At 32.4% G+C, this 20807-nt stretch overlaps 1 protein-coding gene across 1 annotated transcript; it reads right to left on the reverse strand.

Annotated features, from left to right (window-relative positions):
* Window positions 1-392: 392 nt before the first annotated feature.
* LOC132757222 (sulfotransferase 1A1-like) lies at window positions 393-13662 on the reverse strand. The gene is made up of 7 exons (XM_060748436.1): window positions 13554-13662; window positions 11654-11840; window positions 10699-10855; window positions 7638-7804; window positions 6665-6768; window positions 1796-1961; window positions 393-539 (listed from the first exon to the last, which is right to left on the reverse strand). Exons 1-7 carry the CDS (start codon window positions 13584-13586, stop codon window positions 427-429), a joined length of 927 nt encoding a protein of 308 aa, XP_060604419.1. The 5' UTR covers window positions 13587-13662; the 3' UTR covers window positions 393-426.
* Window positions 13663-20807: the final 7145 nt, after the last annotated feature.

The raw sequence follows: 20807 nt of genomic DNA on the forward strand, positions 1-20807 counted from the left end.
TTTTAAGTCAAATTTTCAATAAAATTGAATGAGTAAAGAGTCACTTCTTTTTTGTATTCACCATTAGTGAAAAAAAACTCCAATATTTACAACCAAAAACCCTATTTTAAGGTTAAAAAGAGGGACTGATTGGACAATCCCTTTTTATTTTGGAACGAGATTAATCTATAAATATCTAATTGAATAGACTCTCCAATGCATTTCTCGATAGTGGAAGGTGTGGGGAAACGTACATAAAACGCTATATAACGTATGTAATGACGTAAACACTTCAATCGACGTTGAAGCCAAGGTATACTTTTGCAGTAAATCATTTTCAACTCAAATTTTATCATCATATATTCTCCTACCAGTATGTTTTGATAAGAATTCAACATCTAAACGTTTACATACTTTACACATCTGTGTAAACTTGATTAGGTATATTCAAACATATCTAAATTTAAATAAAGTTAAGTCTTTAGTTTCCTTCTTCCAGGTATCATCAAACAGTTCATTTTGAGCGTCACTGAACCAATTCTTCCAATCGCCAACTTCACCTATAAGGGAATATTAAGTTGTAATACCAGCTAATATCTTAAGACAAATAATCGTTCATAATGTATGACAATCATGTATACCTTTTTCAACTTCAATCAGATTTTTTTCTTGACATAACATTTCCTGTAAAGAACTGTTTAGTCATCTTAAAAAACGCTACGCTTTATGAAAAACAAAAGATAGATCAGGAAACCTTAACCGACTGTTATAACAAAACTCAACATAAAATATGTGCAGTTAATTATATACAGAGTACAATTATGCTGCAAACATTAATGTAACAGCAAAAAGGAACCATATGAAAGAAATTATACTGATAAATTTTTTGAATATATATATATATATATATATATATATATATATATATATATATATATATATATATATATATATATATATATATATATATATATATATATGTGTGTGTGTGTGTGTATATTTATTCTCTATTACAGCTGAATATCCGAATCACTTATCATTTTATTCTCCATGTTTTTGGTATAGGCTCGTTGTGTAATAATAAAGTTGCATATTATGTTGTGTGAAAAAGTAGCACCTAATGCATAAATTCACAAAGTAATGCCACGTCTGAAATTCTGAAATGTTTGTTGCGACAAAGAATGAAAGGTCTGGTCGAAGCGAAAAAAATGGGATAACAAGTGAAATTTAAATGACTGATATATTTAAAACATATTCAAAACAAAGCAGAGGTAAAAACATCTTCTTTGCGCCGGGAATATGTCCATTTAAATATTGGTGCAAATTGCATAAAAATCGAATGATTTTGAGGACGAACTTTACCAAGGGAAGGGCTTTATCTAATGTTGTAAGAACTTGTTGCCCAACCCATTTGCATTTTGATATATACTCATTATTTGTACGATATTTTTGTAAACATGTATTTAATGCAATAAAATATGTTTAAATTAAACAAGACGACAACGCACCGTTTGGCGAAATGGTACAGATTTCAGAGACAATTTTCCCGAAATTTGAATCTTTGTGAGTACGATTTATTAAATTTGAAAAATGTGTTGTTATAGTATTACATATTTGTGTAAGTAAATTCTTATTGAAAGAACGTTTTAAGGCTTTGCCTTAATTTAAGATAAAAAAATATTTTCATTAAAAACCCTTTGTATAATAAATAGATAAAATACAAAAGGAATAGGGTGTATGAAGTCAAATAAAAATGCAAAGGAGAAAATTAAGTATCCTGATATCCTGGGAAATGTGTTTAATCAAAAAAGATTACCTTTTCTGAAAAATTCGAAGTCCGATTTCGTGAACGGCTTGTAGTTTTTACCTTTATCTGATTTCATTTTGTCGAACTTACACATCTCAATGATGTCCTGTTTCAGCTGGTCATCTAATTGTACACCAAGAAACGCCAGTAATTTGTCTAATTCAGCTCTTCCATCCTTCAAAATAAAAATAAATAGATAAATAAATAAATTTAAAGAAAAAGCTACCGGAATATCATAACCATTATCGGTGTATTATACAAGTACTCTGCATTTTTAATATCTATACATTTTATATGGTCGACAACCCAAAAATGTTTTGAAGTGTAGGTGGATTGCGTGAGCATTAGAAAGTACTGTGAATTAATGTATATTTTAATAGAACATGATTTTCTCTATCCTAGTTATTATAGCACAAATGACCTAGAAATTGTTTCGTTGAACGGTTTTCAGCGTTATTCATTCTTGCTGATGAGCGGATGTTGATGTTATTATTAAATAGAGGCGAACGGTTGGTGACATTACTCAAATTTTGAAGACATTTAATCTTAAATACTCGATATCTTAAAAAAATGCTTACGTCTACGAATCGTATATTAAAATGATTTATTATCATCCGAAGTTTTTGTAACTTATTTTAAGAAATGCTTAATCTCAGCGGAAAGTGTGGTTATTTTCAATCAAAATTCACGTAAAATAAAGCCTGCATAGGTAGCAGGCTCCTTTAGATGTTGACTATGAATCCATAACATTTAACACAGTCGGAATATGTTTAAAGAAGATAAATACTTGGAACATTTATTTATCAAAGTGAAATTTTACGAATGTTCACTTACCTGTTGATAACAATAAGAAGTCACCTGTAACTCGCCTGTTCTAGAAATATAACTATCTATCTATAAAAGGTAGATATCTATGAGATAATTTCAGTAAAGTCTGGCGCTCATAAATATGAGTCAGCACATTACTGAAAGAGGAGTTTGGGTTGGTATAATAATGGTATCATCAGGTAAGTATATATTTATAAAATTTCAATTTGATGTTTAAATTTTCCAATTTTATTCCATATCGCTACTTACCCGATGATAACGATAATGATTATCCAGATTTCAAAGCAGTATTTCTTCCACTGGTTTGTGGGTTTTCAGTTATTCATTGATGTATTGTTTATAGCATATTTGCACTGGATATACACTACTGAACTATTTACTACACTGATATACAGAAGTAAAAATCCCATTCATACATATCCCTCCATAAAATACTTCTTTGCACTGTATACATAATACCCTCCTTTTAATAACAACTACACAACAAGTTACAGTTATTTATATCGAAACACTGTAGTCTCCCATTTTAAGGCAGTAAACATCATATTTTGTTGACGCAACTCGCCGGTTATTTACATTTTTGTATATTATTGAAATATTTCTGTATTAACAGATTTCAAATAAAACTTTATAAAAGCAGACACTCTTGTCCCATCTGCAAATCTGCAGCTTTCATGATAAATTTTGATGGAGTTTCTTTCAGATGTGCCCAGAAAGCTCCTAAAAACTTTCTCTGACTCCTATTCAGGCTCTTTATATGCTTTCTGTACAGTTTTCCTTATCCAAGCAACAATGGTTTGATTAGTTACTGGTCTATATGGTCTGCAAAACGAAATAAACACGTTGTTTCATCTTTACCATTAACTAAGCTATGAATTATTTGTGCGTTTTAAATAAATGGCCAATGCCCTTTTAGGATCTAAAAGTTTGTAAGACGGGAAAGCTGGAATAAATATATATGGTGATATGTGGCCAGGTCTATCTGTTTAAGAAATTTCAGTCCTTATGAATGTAATGCCTCAATTCTGAACATTGACATTATTTTCTCCAAACTTCAAGGAATTAATGTCACTACGTCGCCTAAATGTAGTGACTGTTATTAGAGAAACAGTCTTAAAAGTAACAAATTTCGTATGTGTTTTCATCATAGGCTCAAAAGGAAATTTTTTCAAGGCTGTTAAGACCAAATTTATTCCCAACGATGGAACTAACTTTAAAGTGGGTGGTCTTGAAATGAAAACACATTTTAAAAGACTTATGACCAATCGGAAAATTATCAACTGGCGGTAAAACAGATGAAAACATTGACCTGTAGCCTTCTATAGAATAATATTTAAGCCTTCATGAAAGAGGTCTGCCAGAAAATCTGTAAACGGTATCAAAGTTGCATTTTATGGATTCATTTTCCTTTGATTACACCATCGACTAATTGTTCTTAATTAACATTTATTGAGTAATTTTTCCTAGCACCTGCTCGCCAAGAGGCTGAGAGAAGTTTTCGAGATTTCTTTGAAAATCCCTCTGTTCTTAAGGATTTGTCGATAAAAGCCATGCAGTCAGACTTAACGTTTTTGGATTTTGATGAAGAAGTTTAGTGTTTTGTTGACTAAAAAGGTCTTTCTAGGAAGGTAGCTTGATTGAATAAGCTACCAGAAACTGTAAAAATTGTGGGTACCACGGTCTTCGTGGCCAACACGGAGCAAATTGTAGAATTTTACAATTATACATTTAATAATCTGGGAATAAGAGCTATTGGTGGAAAAGCATATGCAAAGATCTTTTCCTGTGATATTGTCAGGTATATGTTTGAGAACAATGACTCCATGAACAAAAAACTGATAGTTTGAGGTTGTGAATTGATGCAAAAAGATCTATTGAGAGGTGACCTGATTTTCAAGAAAATTGCATTCAGAACTGATTGTGTGTCCATTTTGTTTGTTTTAATACTGTTCGTGATAACTGGTCTGCAAGTACATTTAATTTTCCTGTCACATGGGCAGCTCTGACAATAGTTTTGTTTTGAAGTAACATTTGCCATAAATCCCAGGTTTTTATTAAAAATTAAGGATTTTGTTCACATCTGCTTGTCTATTCATGTAAACTGTACCAGTGTGGTGTTGTCTGACTGTATTAAAACATGTTTGTTCCTGAGATATGGAACAAAATTTTTGATAGGGCGGTGAACTGCTTCCATTTCCAAAATATGTTGTATTTTTTCTGTTTCTGTCCAATGACCTATTTGATTTCCCAGATGTGAATCAGGTCTTGAATCAATGTCTGGAATTTTCCTATCAATTCCGGCAATTGTTGCTCCTCTACGAACAAGATGGTGAAAAACTCATGCCCGTGTAGTTTTTTTACCAATTAAATGCGATGCAATTCAAAAATATCCTTTGTTGACTATATAGCAGCATGAAAATATGGATCTTTATCCATTAGTAAAGTAAGAAGTTTAACTCGACCTTGTTGCATGTACATGATCATAGTGAGAGCTACACTTAATGCACTTTAACTTTTGTAAGCTAATTTTTCAATATTCTTACAAGATGAACTTTATAAAATATGCCTGTCTTTTGTAAGATGCATTCGACCCATATCTATCTTTGAGCAAAATCTCATTTTTTGGATCTAAACATGGAACCTTCAAAAGTGGTTTGAATTCTCCACTTACTGTGAAATTTTCGAATGATTCAAGTTTAATAGTTGACATTTCATTCGACTCTCGACATCTCCAAACAGATTTCAATAAGTCTTCCTGAGATTTATCCAAAATCAATCCTGATGGTCAAGATGTTTCGGGTTTTGGTCCAAACATTAAAAAAATGTCACGGTTCTCTTTTGATAATCTACAGTTAATAAAATAATTACTATTCTCATTTTTAGAATCTGAACTGTCTGACAACAATGAAAGTACTGATTTTGTATTACACTTTAAAAGCACATATCATTCGTCAACATGTCGAAGCAAATCAAGATGTTCTTGTCTATGTGGATGGATTGATGAGTCGTCATTACTCTGTGACTCATTTATGGTCTATGGTCCGAAGGTGAAGATATCCGCGGCCTTTTATGGTCTGGAAAGTCGAGTTTTCGCGACCTAGCAAGGTCCGAATGATGAACTATTTGCGATGTTATATCATCCGAATTACTGTTAGCAATTGCAACATCTGGAAATTCACTCTCCACCCAATCCATCAAGGATTCAAACCTACTGCACTATTTCCGTTCCATGCGTTGCTCTAATAAATTCATTTTAGAAAACTGTTTCCTCGTTATTTTGTTTACCGGAAGACTCTTCAAGGTGTAAGGATAGGAATATCCCCGTTAACACTATCCCGCCCCCAAGACGAAAGGGTAGCAGCTGTAAAATCAAATGACAAATCTGCCTCGGTCATATCAAAAACACAACTGACATATAAAAAAGGAAGGTGACTCAATAAGCGCCGGAAATTTACTGGAGTTAACTTTGTTGTCTGTAGGTTTGTTTATACTCGGCGCCGGAATAACGATATGTCCGAGAATTATTAGCGTCCATGCCAGTCAACTGTTGTAATCACATTGAGACGTCTTTTAATGCAGAATCTTTCTGGAACCTGTTCTTCGCTCGTTGGTGGTTGACGAAGACGACAATACTGTCCAAGGTTTCAGCTTTCCGGCGGCATTCGTACAATAACTATCATTAAAAGCGGCATGACAGGTCAAACAATCATCTGAGGTACTTTAGATGACTTGACCTTGACCTGCCGTGTGCTTTCTCCGCGACACGTTCGCCTCTTGAGGGATTTGAATAAGACTGAAGTTAAGTCGTGGATATCTTCCTGTTAAAGGTCGATAGTTCTATTTTTAGAACAGGCGAGTTACAGGGAACTGAGCATGGATAATTATTATCGTTATCATCAAGTTAGTAGCGATATAAAATAAAATGACCGTCCGTCAATTACGTTTTATACCGACGAATATACTTGTACGGATGTCGACGCGTTGATCGGCTGTCTATCCATTTGATTTTACGGTGTAATAAAGGATAAATAACACATTATACAGACAAACCTTTTTAAGATCCTCGTAGTACATGATATGAAGCGGAAATCCTGGATTGTCGCCTGCTAAATGTTGCCACTCTGACAAATATTCACTGTACTTCCCATACTCAACTTAAAATGAATGTATACAATTTAACCTATCTTTTTATTTAAGATCAGTAATTACTATAAGAGGTATCAACATGGAACTTTGTAGATAGATAAATCTTATTGAGAAGGTGTGCAGTGCACAAGAACCATAACTCTGCATTATAATAATCTGAGCGAAAGTTGGTATTCATACATACTTGCCTATATAAACAAAGGTGCACTCATGTCCATTACTTAAACAGACACAAGCGGGAACCCGAGTTAAACAATCGGTCCTCCTCACATGAAGGCATTCAAAGTCCTAAGCGGGATTTGAACCTGCAGCCCTGAGAGGCTCGTGGTTTTTAGTCAGACCCTCGGCTAATAAATACCATACAAATACTCAAATTATTATTGCAATATGATAAACTATGTAGTGCTGTAGGATATATTAATTTAACAAGATATCTTACTATTTATAATAGACATGTTTAGATTTGAAGTACCTTACACATACATTTAGCTGGCTGGTTAAAGTCATTGACTTCAAACCACTTGCCCCTCAACACGGCAGTTTTGATATTTATAAATTCAAAACTTTACCATTTCTTGTTTAAATGTTGAATTCTGCTTAAGCCTGTACCAGGGGACGTGGACGGTAGTTTGCAATTGACAGTACCGTCCATGAAAAGGCTCAGTCAAACTGAGCCTGCAACATTTTAGCTTACAAAACGGTGGTAGTTCAACTCAGATTTCCGTTCGTGCCTGAAAATAATAATAATGCATAGAAGGACACTTGATGTTTTCCTCCAACAGTACAGCTGGAACGACGCAATATGACCTATACTGTATAGGTGCAACGTAAAATCCAACCAATAAAAAAGAAAGAAAAGAAAAACAAATACACTAACATTTTCCCTTCAAAAACTCTGGTAGCCAATCCACCCACTTTCCGTCATAGTCGTTTAACGTTATTCCCTTCAGATGGCAATAGTATGACACAGCTTGGTCCTTTGGGTTTCTTAAACACAAGACCGTTTTGATTTTCTTTGATGTCATTCCAGGTTGAGGAAGAAATCTGCAAGCATAATGGAAAGGTCGTAGCAATATAAAAACAAGTTAAACAACAATAACTATGACAATGCCACGCAACAATGTTTTCGAATGTTTTATTGGTTGAAAGTCATTAAAAAATCAAGGTTTATTTGAAGTACACAATATAACAGTTTAACCACGAAAGACCGATTATGGCATTTCAAATTCTTGAATCATCGGGTTCTACTTTACAAACCCAACACACACTTGTGAGGGTCAAGATTTCACCATCTGACACCCACTAGAAACCTGGACAACCTTATACCATACTCAAGGACAACTTAGTGTTACCGTTTCCGATTTTTAAGCAGTATAATGTAGATGTAGATCTTCACGAATTCATGATTACAACTTCATTCCAATCATGATTTAAACTTAACGAATTCGCGATTTAAATTTCTTGAATTCACTTTAATTTAACTTCACAAATTTACGTTTTTAACTGCATGAATTCGCAATTTCAACTTAACGAACTCACGATTTCAACTTCACGAATTTGAGATTTCAACTTCCCAAATTTACGATTTTATACGTCACGAATTCAACATTATGAATTCATGTTTTTAACTTCACGATTTCAACTTCAAGAAGGTGAAATCTTAAATTGGTGAAGATGAAACCGTGAATTCGTAAAGTTTTTAATCATGAATTCGTAAAGTTGAAATCGTGAATTCGTAAAGTTGAAATCGTGAAATTCAAAGCGTGAATTCGCGAAGTTGAATGCGTGAAGTTAAAATCGTAAATTTGTGAAGTTGAAATCGTGAATGCTTGAAGTTGAAATCGTGAATTCACGAATGCCGTATGGTGAAAACGTGAATTAAGGAAGTTATAATTGTGAATTTCTCGAATATGAATTTCCTAATTCATGAAGTTGAATTGTTTCAAACCTGCCTTTCGTGTAATTCAGTTCTAAATGTTGTTTTGTGCAAACAAAATGCATCAATGAATAAAGTCATTCCAAATTCAATGTTTTGTTAATATGAAACTGATGATCAAGGACATTGGGGTTCAAAATTATAAACCCCCTATGTTGTATGATATGTTGTTCAACAGCTCGTGTCCGTCTCTGGGGGTTCGAATCCAGAACGGGCCTTTAGATTTTGCATGTAATGAAGCTATCCAACTAGCCGGTGATTCTACGCACGTGCCCGCTCATGTCTGCGATAATGCACGGCACCTGAGGTCTTCCTTTACTAGTAAAGCTGAAAAGTCGTCATATGACCTATACTGTGTTGATTCGACGTAAATCCCCACGCCCCCAATAAATAAATAAAAAATATATAAAAAATAATAATAATAAAAAATAATAAATAAATAAATAAATACTAGTATATAAATAAAAAAATAAGAGATTCTTTGTCGGGATATTTTTTTGAATCAGTGTACATAAATAAATGAGAAAGTCAAAATACAACACTGAAAGAAATTTCCATATTTTAACTTTACAATCAAATGACATTTTAAGGTAAAGGTAATTAAAAACCGTCATATATGAGTGTGAGTTAAATCCATCCGAAAATTACTAAAGGTATGACCGTTTATCATTTTTGTGTTTGTTTGAGTAACGGTAAAATAGGGAGCCCAAAATGACTAATAAGGGAATGCTCCACATAAGCTTGATATAAACAATACATCAATTCTTACTGCAATTATTGATCGGTAAACGTTTTTAAATATTCATATACAGTAACATTGAACTTTAAGAGCCTAAGCCTCTCAAGTGAGGTCTTTACATAAGATTGCCAAGTACTAAGTTTGATTACAGTATATCATTCATAACTCTGGTTATCGACTGGAAACACATTTGTTGTCTATTTTTAGTGCAGCGACCTTGATCTGGACCCAAGTGCAACCGAAAGCAGTGTATCCACGTAAGCTTGCTATACAGTTTGATACCATTATCTCATTCTTAACTCTAGTTATTGGCTTGCACACATTTTTTTCTGCATGGTATATGATATGTGGTTATCATGTTGTGTCCGCCTCCATGAGTTTGAATCTTACGTTTAATCAAGGTTAATCAAATATGTCGTTTTTGTCAAAAATGTTTTAAATTTTAAGTACGAGTTAAATTCATCCGGAAATTACTAAAGGTATGGCCGACAATTATTTTTCTGTTTTAGTACAAGTTAGTAAGGTATCCCAAAAGCACTTATAAGGGAGTGTTCACATAAGCTTGATATATACCAAGGTTGATTGAACCATTTTTTTTATTTTCATAAACAGTGATATTGACCCTTAAGAGCCCCAAAACATCTCAAGTGAGGTCTTTACATAAAATTGCCTAGTATCTAGTTTGATACAGTATATCATTCATAACTCTGGTTATCGACTGGAAACACTTTTGTCTATTTTTTAGTAGAAGCGACCTTGATCTTGACCCAAGTGCAACCGAAAGCAATGTATCCACGTAAGCTTGCTAGTTGCTATACAGTTTGATAACATTATCTCATTATTTTTATCTACTATAGCAATAATGACCTCGGCCCAAAAGAGCCCAAAAGCATCCCAAGTGCGGTCTGTCCATGGCACATCGGAGAAAACAAATTCTTTCAAACCCTTTCATTCATATAAGTCAATCTTCAACTCTAAATGAATTGGAAACACTTATCTTAAATAACATATATAAGGTAAAATTAGGTACAAGTTTACTGATGTGTGGACACAAGGAAAGACGTTTGGCACAGTCAGCGGGAAAGCTCTTTGCAGTAACTGATGACGATTCATATAATAAAATCTCTTTGAAAACCCGTTTCTAGACATCGCTGAAGGAGTCAAGACCTATAAGAGAATTTATTCAACATTAGTTTTTAAAATGAGTGTAAGACCAACTATTTCTTCTCATTCATTATAAGAACTTGTACAAGTTGTATTTACCTGGGTGGTAAATGACTGTTTATAATCCGGGGAGAAGGTTGCTTATCAATCACTTCAGCAAAATTAGCTTCAAGCATAGTAAACACTTTGCTTGATTCTATCCGGGAAGCCGACCTATTCTGAATCATCATCAATATTTCATAAGCCCAGTTCGTGCCTGTATATATATAAAAAAACAGCAATAAAGTGTCATACTTGGCACTGTTTCTAAACTGATAATTTTCAATTATGATAGATTTTAAGTAAGAGTGACCTTTTAAAAGCAATTATCAGTTTGTTTGGTACAGTTATTCAGTATTTTCTACATGTAAATGCACGAATAGACTGTGAATAAAGACATAAGTGCACTAGCCTAATTATGTAAACCTTACTTTTATTGTTTTGTGTGAAAATGTGTAAGCTTCCTGTTGTTTTTGTAATTTTAGAGTGCTACAAATTTAAACAAATTATTTCATTAGCCTCAAATATCTTTGTATGTCTGTCCAAAAACTTTAACCTTGCTCATAAAACACAAAATGACCTTCAAACTTCATAAGTTCATTAACCAACCCCTGACTATGTTGACCTTTTCCCAACAATTTTTACCATGGTCACTTCTATATATGATCTGCAACGTTTATATTTGTTTGTCCTCGTTGTAATCAATTCAAGAAGTACTTAAGCATATATATTTGAATATACATTTTATTCTAGTTAATGAACATTTAAAACACACTATATACTAATTTCTGCATATAAAAGGTAACAAGCTGTTGTTACGGCCTCAATTGACTTGTTTGGCATATAGGATTTAAACCACTCGGTTAACAGTAATGTACAATCAATTTACATTTATAAATCTTTAGAACTTATATATTTAGCATTTTTCATCAAAAAATTAAACAGTACATTGATCATGAAATGATTTATAAAAAGTGGTTGCATTTTTTTTTAATATATGTGAGTTAAATCAAACCAGTTTTTCCAAATGTACAAAGCATGATGTCTTCGTCACGAAACGTAAAATTACGAACGTTGTCAACTATCTGTTTTATCTCATGCGCTTGTTTAAAGAAACTACCAACTGCGATTCCTCCAATATCCACCATAGTCACCGTCGCGCCACCTGCATCAGGAACTTTAACTTCCGTCATAATTGCAATCTATAAATAGACATCGATTATCAAAGGTGACGACTGCACATTTTCTCTTACAAAGATGATGTCAAGGTAACTTATAAACATTTGCAGAAGACCATATCCATTTTATGTCACATAAAAATCTTAATAGCAATTTATGGAATCATTTACTTGCAATTCTGAAATTTTCTTTTGTCTTGAGAACAAAAATATAGTTAATGACACATTTTTAGACCTTGTACTTAAATTTTCTTGTAAAAAAGGTAGGAAGCAGAGAGTCCCCTTATTGACAAAGTATTATGCTAAAACCTTAAAAATTGCTCTGTAAATGATGTTCATTTTTTATTCTATAAATACAGGATATTTGCATTGGTGGCATGAAAACAATTTTATGTGATTCGGTTTCTACGAGTGATAGAAAAAACTTAATATATAGAAAACACTTGAGCTTGCTGTTTATTATATACATTGTTATCTTTTTTGACATTCCAATTTGAAAGGCTTTCCTTTTAATGTTATGTATTGGCCGAATTAAGAAGAAAATAGTCCAGCAATAAACCTACGTTTCACTGCAAAAAATAACAGTGACAATTCAAAATAACGAATTCATCAATATATCATTAATAAGTAGTATCTATATTATTAATGAAGGTACTTTTTTAAACATAAAAAGTGAAATAAAAAGCAGTGTACAGTTTATATAGTACGTAATAATATTAAATTTTTACGAATTTATATTTCGAAATTACGAAATAATATTTCGTATAAACTAATTAATATTTCGTAAAAACGAATTATCTGTTCGTAAAAACGAATTAATAGTTCGCAAAAATGAATTTAGTCCCGGAAAAAAATGCCTAATTAGGGGCTCCGTAAGTTAAGATAAATAATGTTAAGGTATACATCAAAGCATAATTAATTAATGCGTCTTAGTAAATATAATTGTTTAAATCTTAAAACGCAACTAAAAGAGTAAAACAAGGCCAATATACACCGAATGAAAATTTGTTTGAGTAATATAAAAAAAAATAGGATTTGACATATTTTCTCATAAGTAAAATATTTCCAACATACATTTATATTTCATACGAGTGAGTCTAAATACACATAGTGACCCCCACCCATGGGTTGGGATATTTTCACCCCAGGATCATGATATATTTCATCGGTTCGAAAGATACAGAGCGGAACACAAAGAATAGCCGATAGACGGACGGACTGGTGGATAAACAGACTACCAGGTGCATAATACTATACGCCCGACCATCATAAGCTAAGAAAATCGCTTACCCATATTTAAAACATATACATTAACATGTAAACAAGGTAATCTGTTTATAAAGAAAACAATAAGGGATATCATTAATAAAACCAGATCCAGATTATGTACTATTTGTGCTATGTCAACAACCTTGTTATGGTGGATGACTAAAATGCTTTCGCGACCTTCTTTTGGTTTGTGCGACGTCTTTCTGTACACCAACTCTATATTTAGACCTGGCATCCCTACAACCTATACTAGTGTGACATTTAACCTACACCAAATGACCTACAATGCCTGTGACTAAATGTGTTTAAAACAAAAACTTTTTAACCAGCTCAGAAAAAATGGGCATACAGTATACAATACACCCTGAACATGATACAACAATATAGATCATGCACAAATAAACGAAGAATCAAACTGTTTTCATTTTTTACCACACTACACTTAACAAAAAGTAAACATTTACATACCTGTTCTTTCTTTCTAAAGTCAGCAGTAAACATATAGTTACCGTACTACTGTTAAAGTTTTTTTTATTTCGGACCCGTTGTAAACATAGCATGGATCAGTGCACTTAAGGTCATGTGTTTATGGATAGTATTATTGCACTTATTTGTCAAACTACCTGCAGTGAGATAATGTAGTAGTGTAGTGGTAGTATCCATGAGAGCTTAGCGAACATTAACATTCAAAAGCCACCACTAATACCGACCGCTACGCTCTTGTAATTCATTAGCGCGCATTCAATCAGCTGTTATTTGACAATTCTCATGTTTGTTGTGGGGTTTCATTAACAATGTGGCCATACCACGTGACTTTTCGGGTACGGAACACGCCGATTTTTCACCCGATTCAGGTATGTTTTTTATTCACAACTTATTTATTACTCAACCGATTTTGACCAGATAAGGCGCAGAGTACCCGTAATTATATCAGCTATCCACGGTATATCAAAATTCTGAAAACCCCTGAATGGTTTTTGAGAACATTCGAGTACAGTTTTCTTTTCATAGCCATTGCCGAGGGGAACGGTACACACTCATTTGTCATAACAAGCAATTTCTAGCAAGTCATATGTTTTTTGGCACTATTTCATAGAAAAATACATGTTAAATCTGATGTATTTACTATGTCCAATGTATCAAGTGAATGTAGTGATGTTTTAGCATATTTTCATAAAGTTATATTGAAATGGTACGGAACACACTGTTATTTCAAAAGATACGGTACACACATACTTTCTGTCTTTGTAATAATTCTAAAATAAAATATATTAAAATTTAATTTAAATTATAATGTGAGTGATTTTTTTTTCATAGTTATACAATTTTTTAATTTAAACGAGAACCCATGGACCTGTTTTGCAATGTATCATAATGCTCACTTTTAATGTTTATGTGTATTTGTGCACTATATTTCAAGAGATCAAGCTTAACATGTAATTGTCCTATTTAAAATCACCTAGGGTATGTTTAACACTTCGATCCTCACAGAATCAGGTAGTTGCGATCTATAGAAAGAAAATGTTATGTTTATGGTTGTTTATTGTTGTTTTTTATTTATTTTAGTTTAAGTGAAGTAAGATATGTCTTTTTGCTTCATCCTGAAAAAATAAAACAATGTCATGACCTAAATCGCTGAAAAGTATCATTACTTGATTACAATTTTTATATATTTATATTTTGTTAATAATAAGCAAGTCATTAGGTACAATTTTGCAATATCATGGTCATGTTTAATTAAATCAAATCACAGAAGGCGCTTAATTTGTTTGGGTCTCAGAATGTCAGAAAGGTGAAGGCTGTGAGATTGTAAACCAATTTGTTTTTGTATAGTGCCACCAATGTTGTTTCAAGTGTCATAACTGTAGTAAATTGGCTATAAGGCTTATTGCAACACTGATATGTAATTCATTGTTTATTTGGCTAAACAATTAAAAACAAAGACATAAAAACATGAGTTGCCTTAACTTGGATTTGAACTCAGGACATCTCTCTTCCTAAACGAGCGTAAAACCCCTCGACCACGGGGAAGTTATATGATAACAGCCTGAAGAAAACCATATCATTCTAAATTAGGATTTGTAACCCTTATTAATTTCGTTTGACACCGATGTAAATAATCATGGAGCTTAATATTACATGTTTATCTGTAAAGAATTACACAATATTTGAAATCTTTGACCAATCGGGAACTACTTTTTCTTCTCCCGAGAAGGCTTGAAAATTAATGCGCCCGTCATTTGACAATCTTAACACAGTGATGTCCCCTTATTTTTTCAGCGTAAGAGTACATATAAAGGTAAGTAACCGCTTCCAGGGGTTCGGACTACTTTCTTATTTTGCAAATAAGCATATCAGAGCCTGAAATTTCGCTACCATTATTTGTTTGGTCTGACGACCCAAACAAATAAAAATGTAGTCGCCATTGCTTAAATTTTTAATGTTTAAAGGCATGAAGCTTTTAAAATAACTTTTAATTCATGTACTTAGGTCAGTTTTGCTCATAAAACTGACATTATCATGTGGCGAAATTCGAGTTTTACATTTTCTATATGGGTGGTTCCAATATTCCTACTTGAATAATGTTGAATCACCCTTAGGATATGTTGCCTGCTTTTTAAATTTGTCTTTTGACGTCTTATCTGTGATACGCAGGCTTCATAACCTCTGATCCCCTTTCAAAATTCCATTTTATTTAGTTCCGCCCATTGTTTTCTCGTTTAAGGCACACGCTTTTTATTACTTGGGGACCATACGCCGCTTTTCATGGAATGGCACGGAAGTGTCACATTGAAGGTTCCATGATTACCGCCGTATGAACACATCTGCGGATGTTTCTAAATTCAAAATTTTACTATTTCACGTTTAAATGTTGAATTCTGCTTAAGCCGGTGCTAGGGGGCGTGGACGGTAATTTGCACTTTCCAGTACCGTCCATGAACAGGCTCAATCAAACCGAGCCAGCAACATTTTCAATTTTGCCGTGTTGGGCTTTCTTTAGGGATTCTATATTTATCTATTTTACAAGTGCCCCTTTGGGTATAAATAAAGGAACGAACGGGCACCTGAGTAAAACAACCGACATTCTGTACTGTAGTAAGAAAACTTCCTCACATAAAAAAATCGAAACATCGAAGTCACTTGTGGTCTCGTACCTACTTCATGTAGTATATAAAACAGAACGCAGCCTCCAAAATCCAAAGCATTTGATTGACAAAATGGGTATTATTAAAATATCATTTTATTTTTAACACAAACACGCAAGCACACATATCCATGACCTCGAGCGTTAAATGCATCTTGAAATGAAAGTCCAAGATAGGCATAATTTTACCAAATTTCCTAACATGTATATCCTTACATGTATATGTAACAAGGTTACCTTGTATAAACTACGTTACGTTATATAACAGGCCTTGTTCCCATATGGGTTCTTCAAATTATCAAATTTTTAATTTTGATTGCACGTAAAACTGCGAAATATATTTGTCCATATGTAGATAATTTGATAATCTAGATACATGCAGTTAGTTTGGGACCCAGGCAGATGATTCATACTAAATATCATGTGGCCGAAAAAAACTTTAAACTTTCCGTTATTTAAAAAAATCCACTTACATCAAAACCAGCGTTTTTTCTCCAAATTCGATTATTTAAACAACATTTTGTTTCCAACTTACTCCTAACTTCTTGTTTGTTTATATATTCATACTTCGTTTAGACTGTCATTTATATATTCGAACAAACAAATTAAATGAAATAATAATCGCACATAACAGATGTCCTTGAATTTCACAATTCGTTTTATAATCCAAAAGAATATACCTAATTGTTTCAAATGAAAATCAAAACAAAACAAAATTTTGAATGTTTTCCGTATCCCTCCCTAAAATTTTAACATTTATAGCCAAATATTAATTGCTCAACATATAAAATCGAATTTTGCGCAACGTACTCTCAAAATGTTCTTTTATTTTTTGAATAATCCTGTTTACATCAAACTGTAGGCATAATGATACTTTGCAAAACAGGTCCCTGGGTTCTCGTTTAAATTAAAAAATTGTATAACTATGAAAAAAATCACTCACATTATAATTTAAATTAAATTTTAATATATTTTATTTTAGAATTATTACAAAGACAGAAAGTGTGTGTGTACCGTATCTTTTGAAATAACAGTGTGTTCCGTACCATTTCAACATAACTTTATAAAAATATGCTAAACATCATTTGCATTCACTAGATACATTGGTCATAGTAAATCAATCAGATTTAACATTTATTTTTCTATGAAATAGTGTCAAAAACATATTACTTGCTAGAAATCGCCTGTTATGCCAAATGAGTGTGTACCGTTCCCCTCGGCCAGTGCTATGAAAAGAAAACTGTACTCGAATGTTCTCAAAAACCATTCAGAGGTCTTCAGAATTTTGATATAGCGTGGATAACTGATGTAATTACGGGTACTCTGCGATTTATCTGATCAAAATCGGTTGAGTAATAAATAAGTTATGAATAAAAAACATACCTGAATCGGGTGAAAAATCGGCGTGTTCCGTACCCGAAAAGTCACGTGGTATGGCCACATTGATTAAGTCATAAGGTCAGGTTTATATACTTTTTAAATAACCACAGAAAATGGAAAACAGAACTTGACGAGATTCTTTTGTAAACATGGCAAAAATAAGATGATTTTGTAATATATATACAATATATATAATAATTATAAAAAACATATATTACTCATAATAATTGAAAATATTGAGACTGACATTTGTTGACAAATGCGTACTTAAGCATAATATAGTTTTCTTATCCTAAAAATGGAATACCTTTTTATAAATAGTTAAATTCATGGAAAATAGACGATTATTCTTTTATTTAAGATATACGATCTTTTTTTCATAGAGAAATAAGTGATAATATTAATTATATAAGCAAATACAGTTAAATGTAGATAAACTTAATTGTATGTGTATATATTAATTTTATTTATTTATTTATTTATTTCTTTATTTATTTACTCATTAATTTATTTACTTATATATTTATTTATTTTTAAATTATTTTGGCGTTTCAAAGACGGCTGATGTTAATAATGCCAAGTGATTTTTATTTATGTTTGCCAATTTTTCTTCCGATGTGATTCCCTTCTTTATATTTTCGATAATACCGCACGTAGGCAGGAGGTGAAGAACGGGTCTTGGGATCGTGAACAAAGTAACTGTTGTTAATTGCGAAGAACAGATGAGTTTTGGTAATTGAAATGTCTATTGAAACAATTTTGAAAACAAAAACGGACTTACACTAAAATCAAGCTTTACTTTGAGTGAAAGTTATGCATGTATTTGGGGAAAGAAACTTGCAGAAGGTTTAACTTTGATTCAATATGCAACAATCATTCCTTAATGAAACATTTTTAAAAAAACGCATGATTAAATGTGCAAAATGTCAGACAGAATTATGCAATACTAGAAGTAGTATAACTACTAATTAGAGGTTCGACAAATGTGTCCGGTATAACGAAAGGCTGTTATGTGCAGTGTTACTGTACTTATTAATATTGGCGAAAGACAACATTCTACTCAAGGATGGTAGCTAGATCCTGTTTCTTACAAATAATCTCGGAAAGTAAATGCTTTCATTGAAATATATACGAAAGTTAAAATATAATGTCATTGCAGCCGTATGCGCTTCCTCATTTCTTTTAACTTGATGGACATACACTTTAAAATATATTTCGCTTAAAGCAATGAATACCTTAATATCAAATAATTGGCGTCCGCGCCGAAGCGCGGCGCCCTTAAGGAATGAAATCAGATTTTGTGAATAGGCGACAGCAACTTCTCGAGCCTTTTATTATGACCACATAATAAAAGCCGATCATTCCGATCGGTATGAGGGTGCTTGATTAAAAAAATGTCTCGATATGTACAATGAATAGCGAAATGGAGAATTTCGCAATGCATGAAATAACCTTTTCCGTCTTTCGTTTTTTTTATTTATCATTTTGTAGTACACAGTGGGTTATTATGGTATGTTAAAATAGAATGATGAGTTGATGACCTAAACATTCCGAAAATCTATTTATAGAGGGATGTACTGCTATCGGTAATTCCCGGTCTCTCCCGGTCTATTTTGACCGGGATTTACTAGTGACCGGCGAATAGTATCACACGTTTATTGTCCGGTCTCTCACGGTTTTGGAGTAGATGTTTGATATCGTTACAGAACAGAACAAATATTTTACAGATAAATAAGCTTTTTTTCCAAAATGAATGTTTGTCACTTACTTTAGTTACAATATTTTATAAACACAGAAGAACTCATTATTATACATAACATACAATTCGAAAAAAACCCAACAACAACAACAATAGCATGTTTCATTTTATCTCTATGAGATAAAAACAATAAATATGTGCAATAATTGAGCAAAAGGTACATTTTTACGGTATTAATATGACACTATCAACTTTGAAACATTTTATTTAATTTGTTATTCGTGTTTAGTAAAGATGCCGAGGAATTATTCAAAGTTACAAATTAGATTTTATGAATTATTCAATTGATTGATAATTTAAAAAATGATAAAGAAAAATACAAATGTACATGTACATTGTTTAAGAATACACATTATTATATATTGAAAGATTAAGAATAATTTACTGACTTTTTCCAGTTAAGTTTTGATTTATACTCGTCGGTCAATATGACAATTGAATTCTTAAAATTTATTTTCCAATTTTGATAAAAAAAAGACTAGTAAACGTAAAAACTCAGTATTAAAATAGCACATAAAACACAAAAAAGAGAGGAAAACAATATTCATAAAATCTGTATTTTTTATATTAAAATAGATATTACAATTATTGTATATTTAAAATTATGCTTAAGGTGACAACGGAGTCAATTATCACTGAAAATACCTAAAATGAGATTTTTTGCTAAGTAGATTTATCAACCTTTTCTGAACACATTCGTGATTTAATTTTGGAAGCAGTTAGTCCAAAAAATGAATTTTTAAACGATTTAAAACGGTACCTATACTATTTGTATCTGCTATTCGCGTAACCTGTCGATTATCGATAACGCTCCGCCCCCTGTTGAGGCATCAATGAGGGAAATCGGTAGTTCCATATATCCGTGAATTACAGGTCCATACTGGTCCATACTTCTCGTAATACATGTATCGTTCATCTACCGTACATCTTTTATGAATATCTCAACAGTTAGCCTTTTTTATAAATTAAGAAATTGTCGGCCAATGTACGTAACATAATGTATGAAACATAAATAACTAAGCATAGCGGCAAATCGCACGACCACGGGGTTGATTAAAAATGTAGTTGCTAAAATATCCATAAGGTTTGAAAATAATGTGTCTGTCCCGTTAATCTGATATATATTACATTGAGTTGATAGACTTTTGTACGGATTCAAGGGCTTACTTTACATTCAACCTCGTTTTCTAACAATGTCAAGTAAAACAACAACAGACGACATTTTTTATGTGAACGCTTATATGACTTGTGGTAAGGTGTCCCTGACAAATTTCTAAACCATTTTAGATTGTCTAAGGATGATTATTTCTCTATGAATAAAAAAAGATATTAAAATATATTCTCAGTGAAAATAAATTGTTCGCCAGTAAATCCGACACAGTACTAATAAATCTGGGACAAAGTATGAAATTTATTGTCTATCCCGGTAGAAACTGGA

Source organism: Ruditapes philippinarum, unplaced genomic scaffold, assembly GCF_026571515.1.
Source record: "Ruditapes philippinarum isolate M1 unplaced genomic scaffold, ASM2657151v2 ctg2265_1_1_1_1, whole genome shotgun sequence".
In the NCBI taxonomy this organism is placed as follows: Eukaryota; Metazoa; Mollusca; class Bivalvia; order Venerida; family Veneridae; genus Ruditapes; species Ruditapes philippinarum.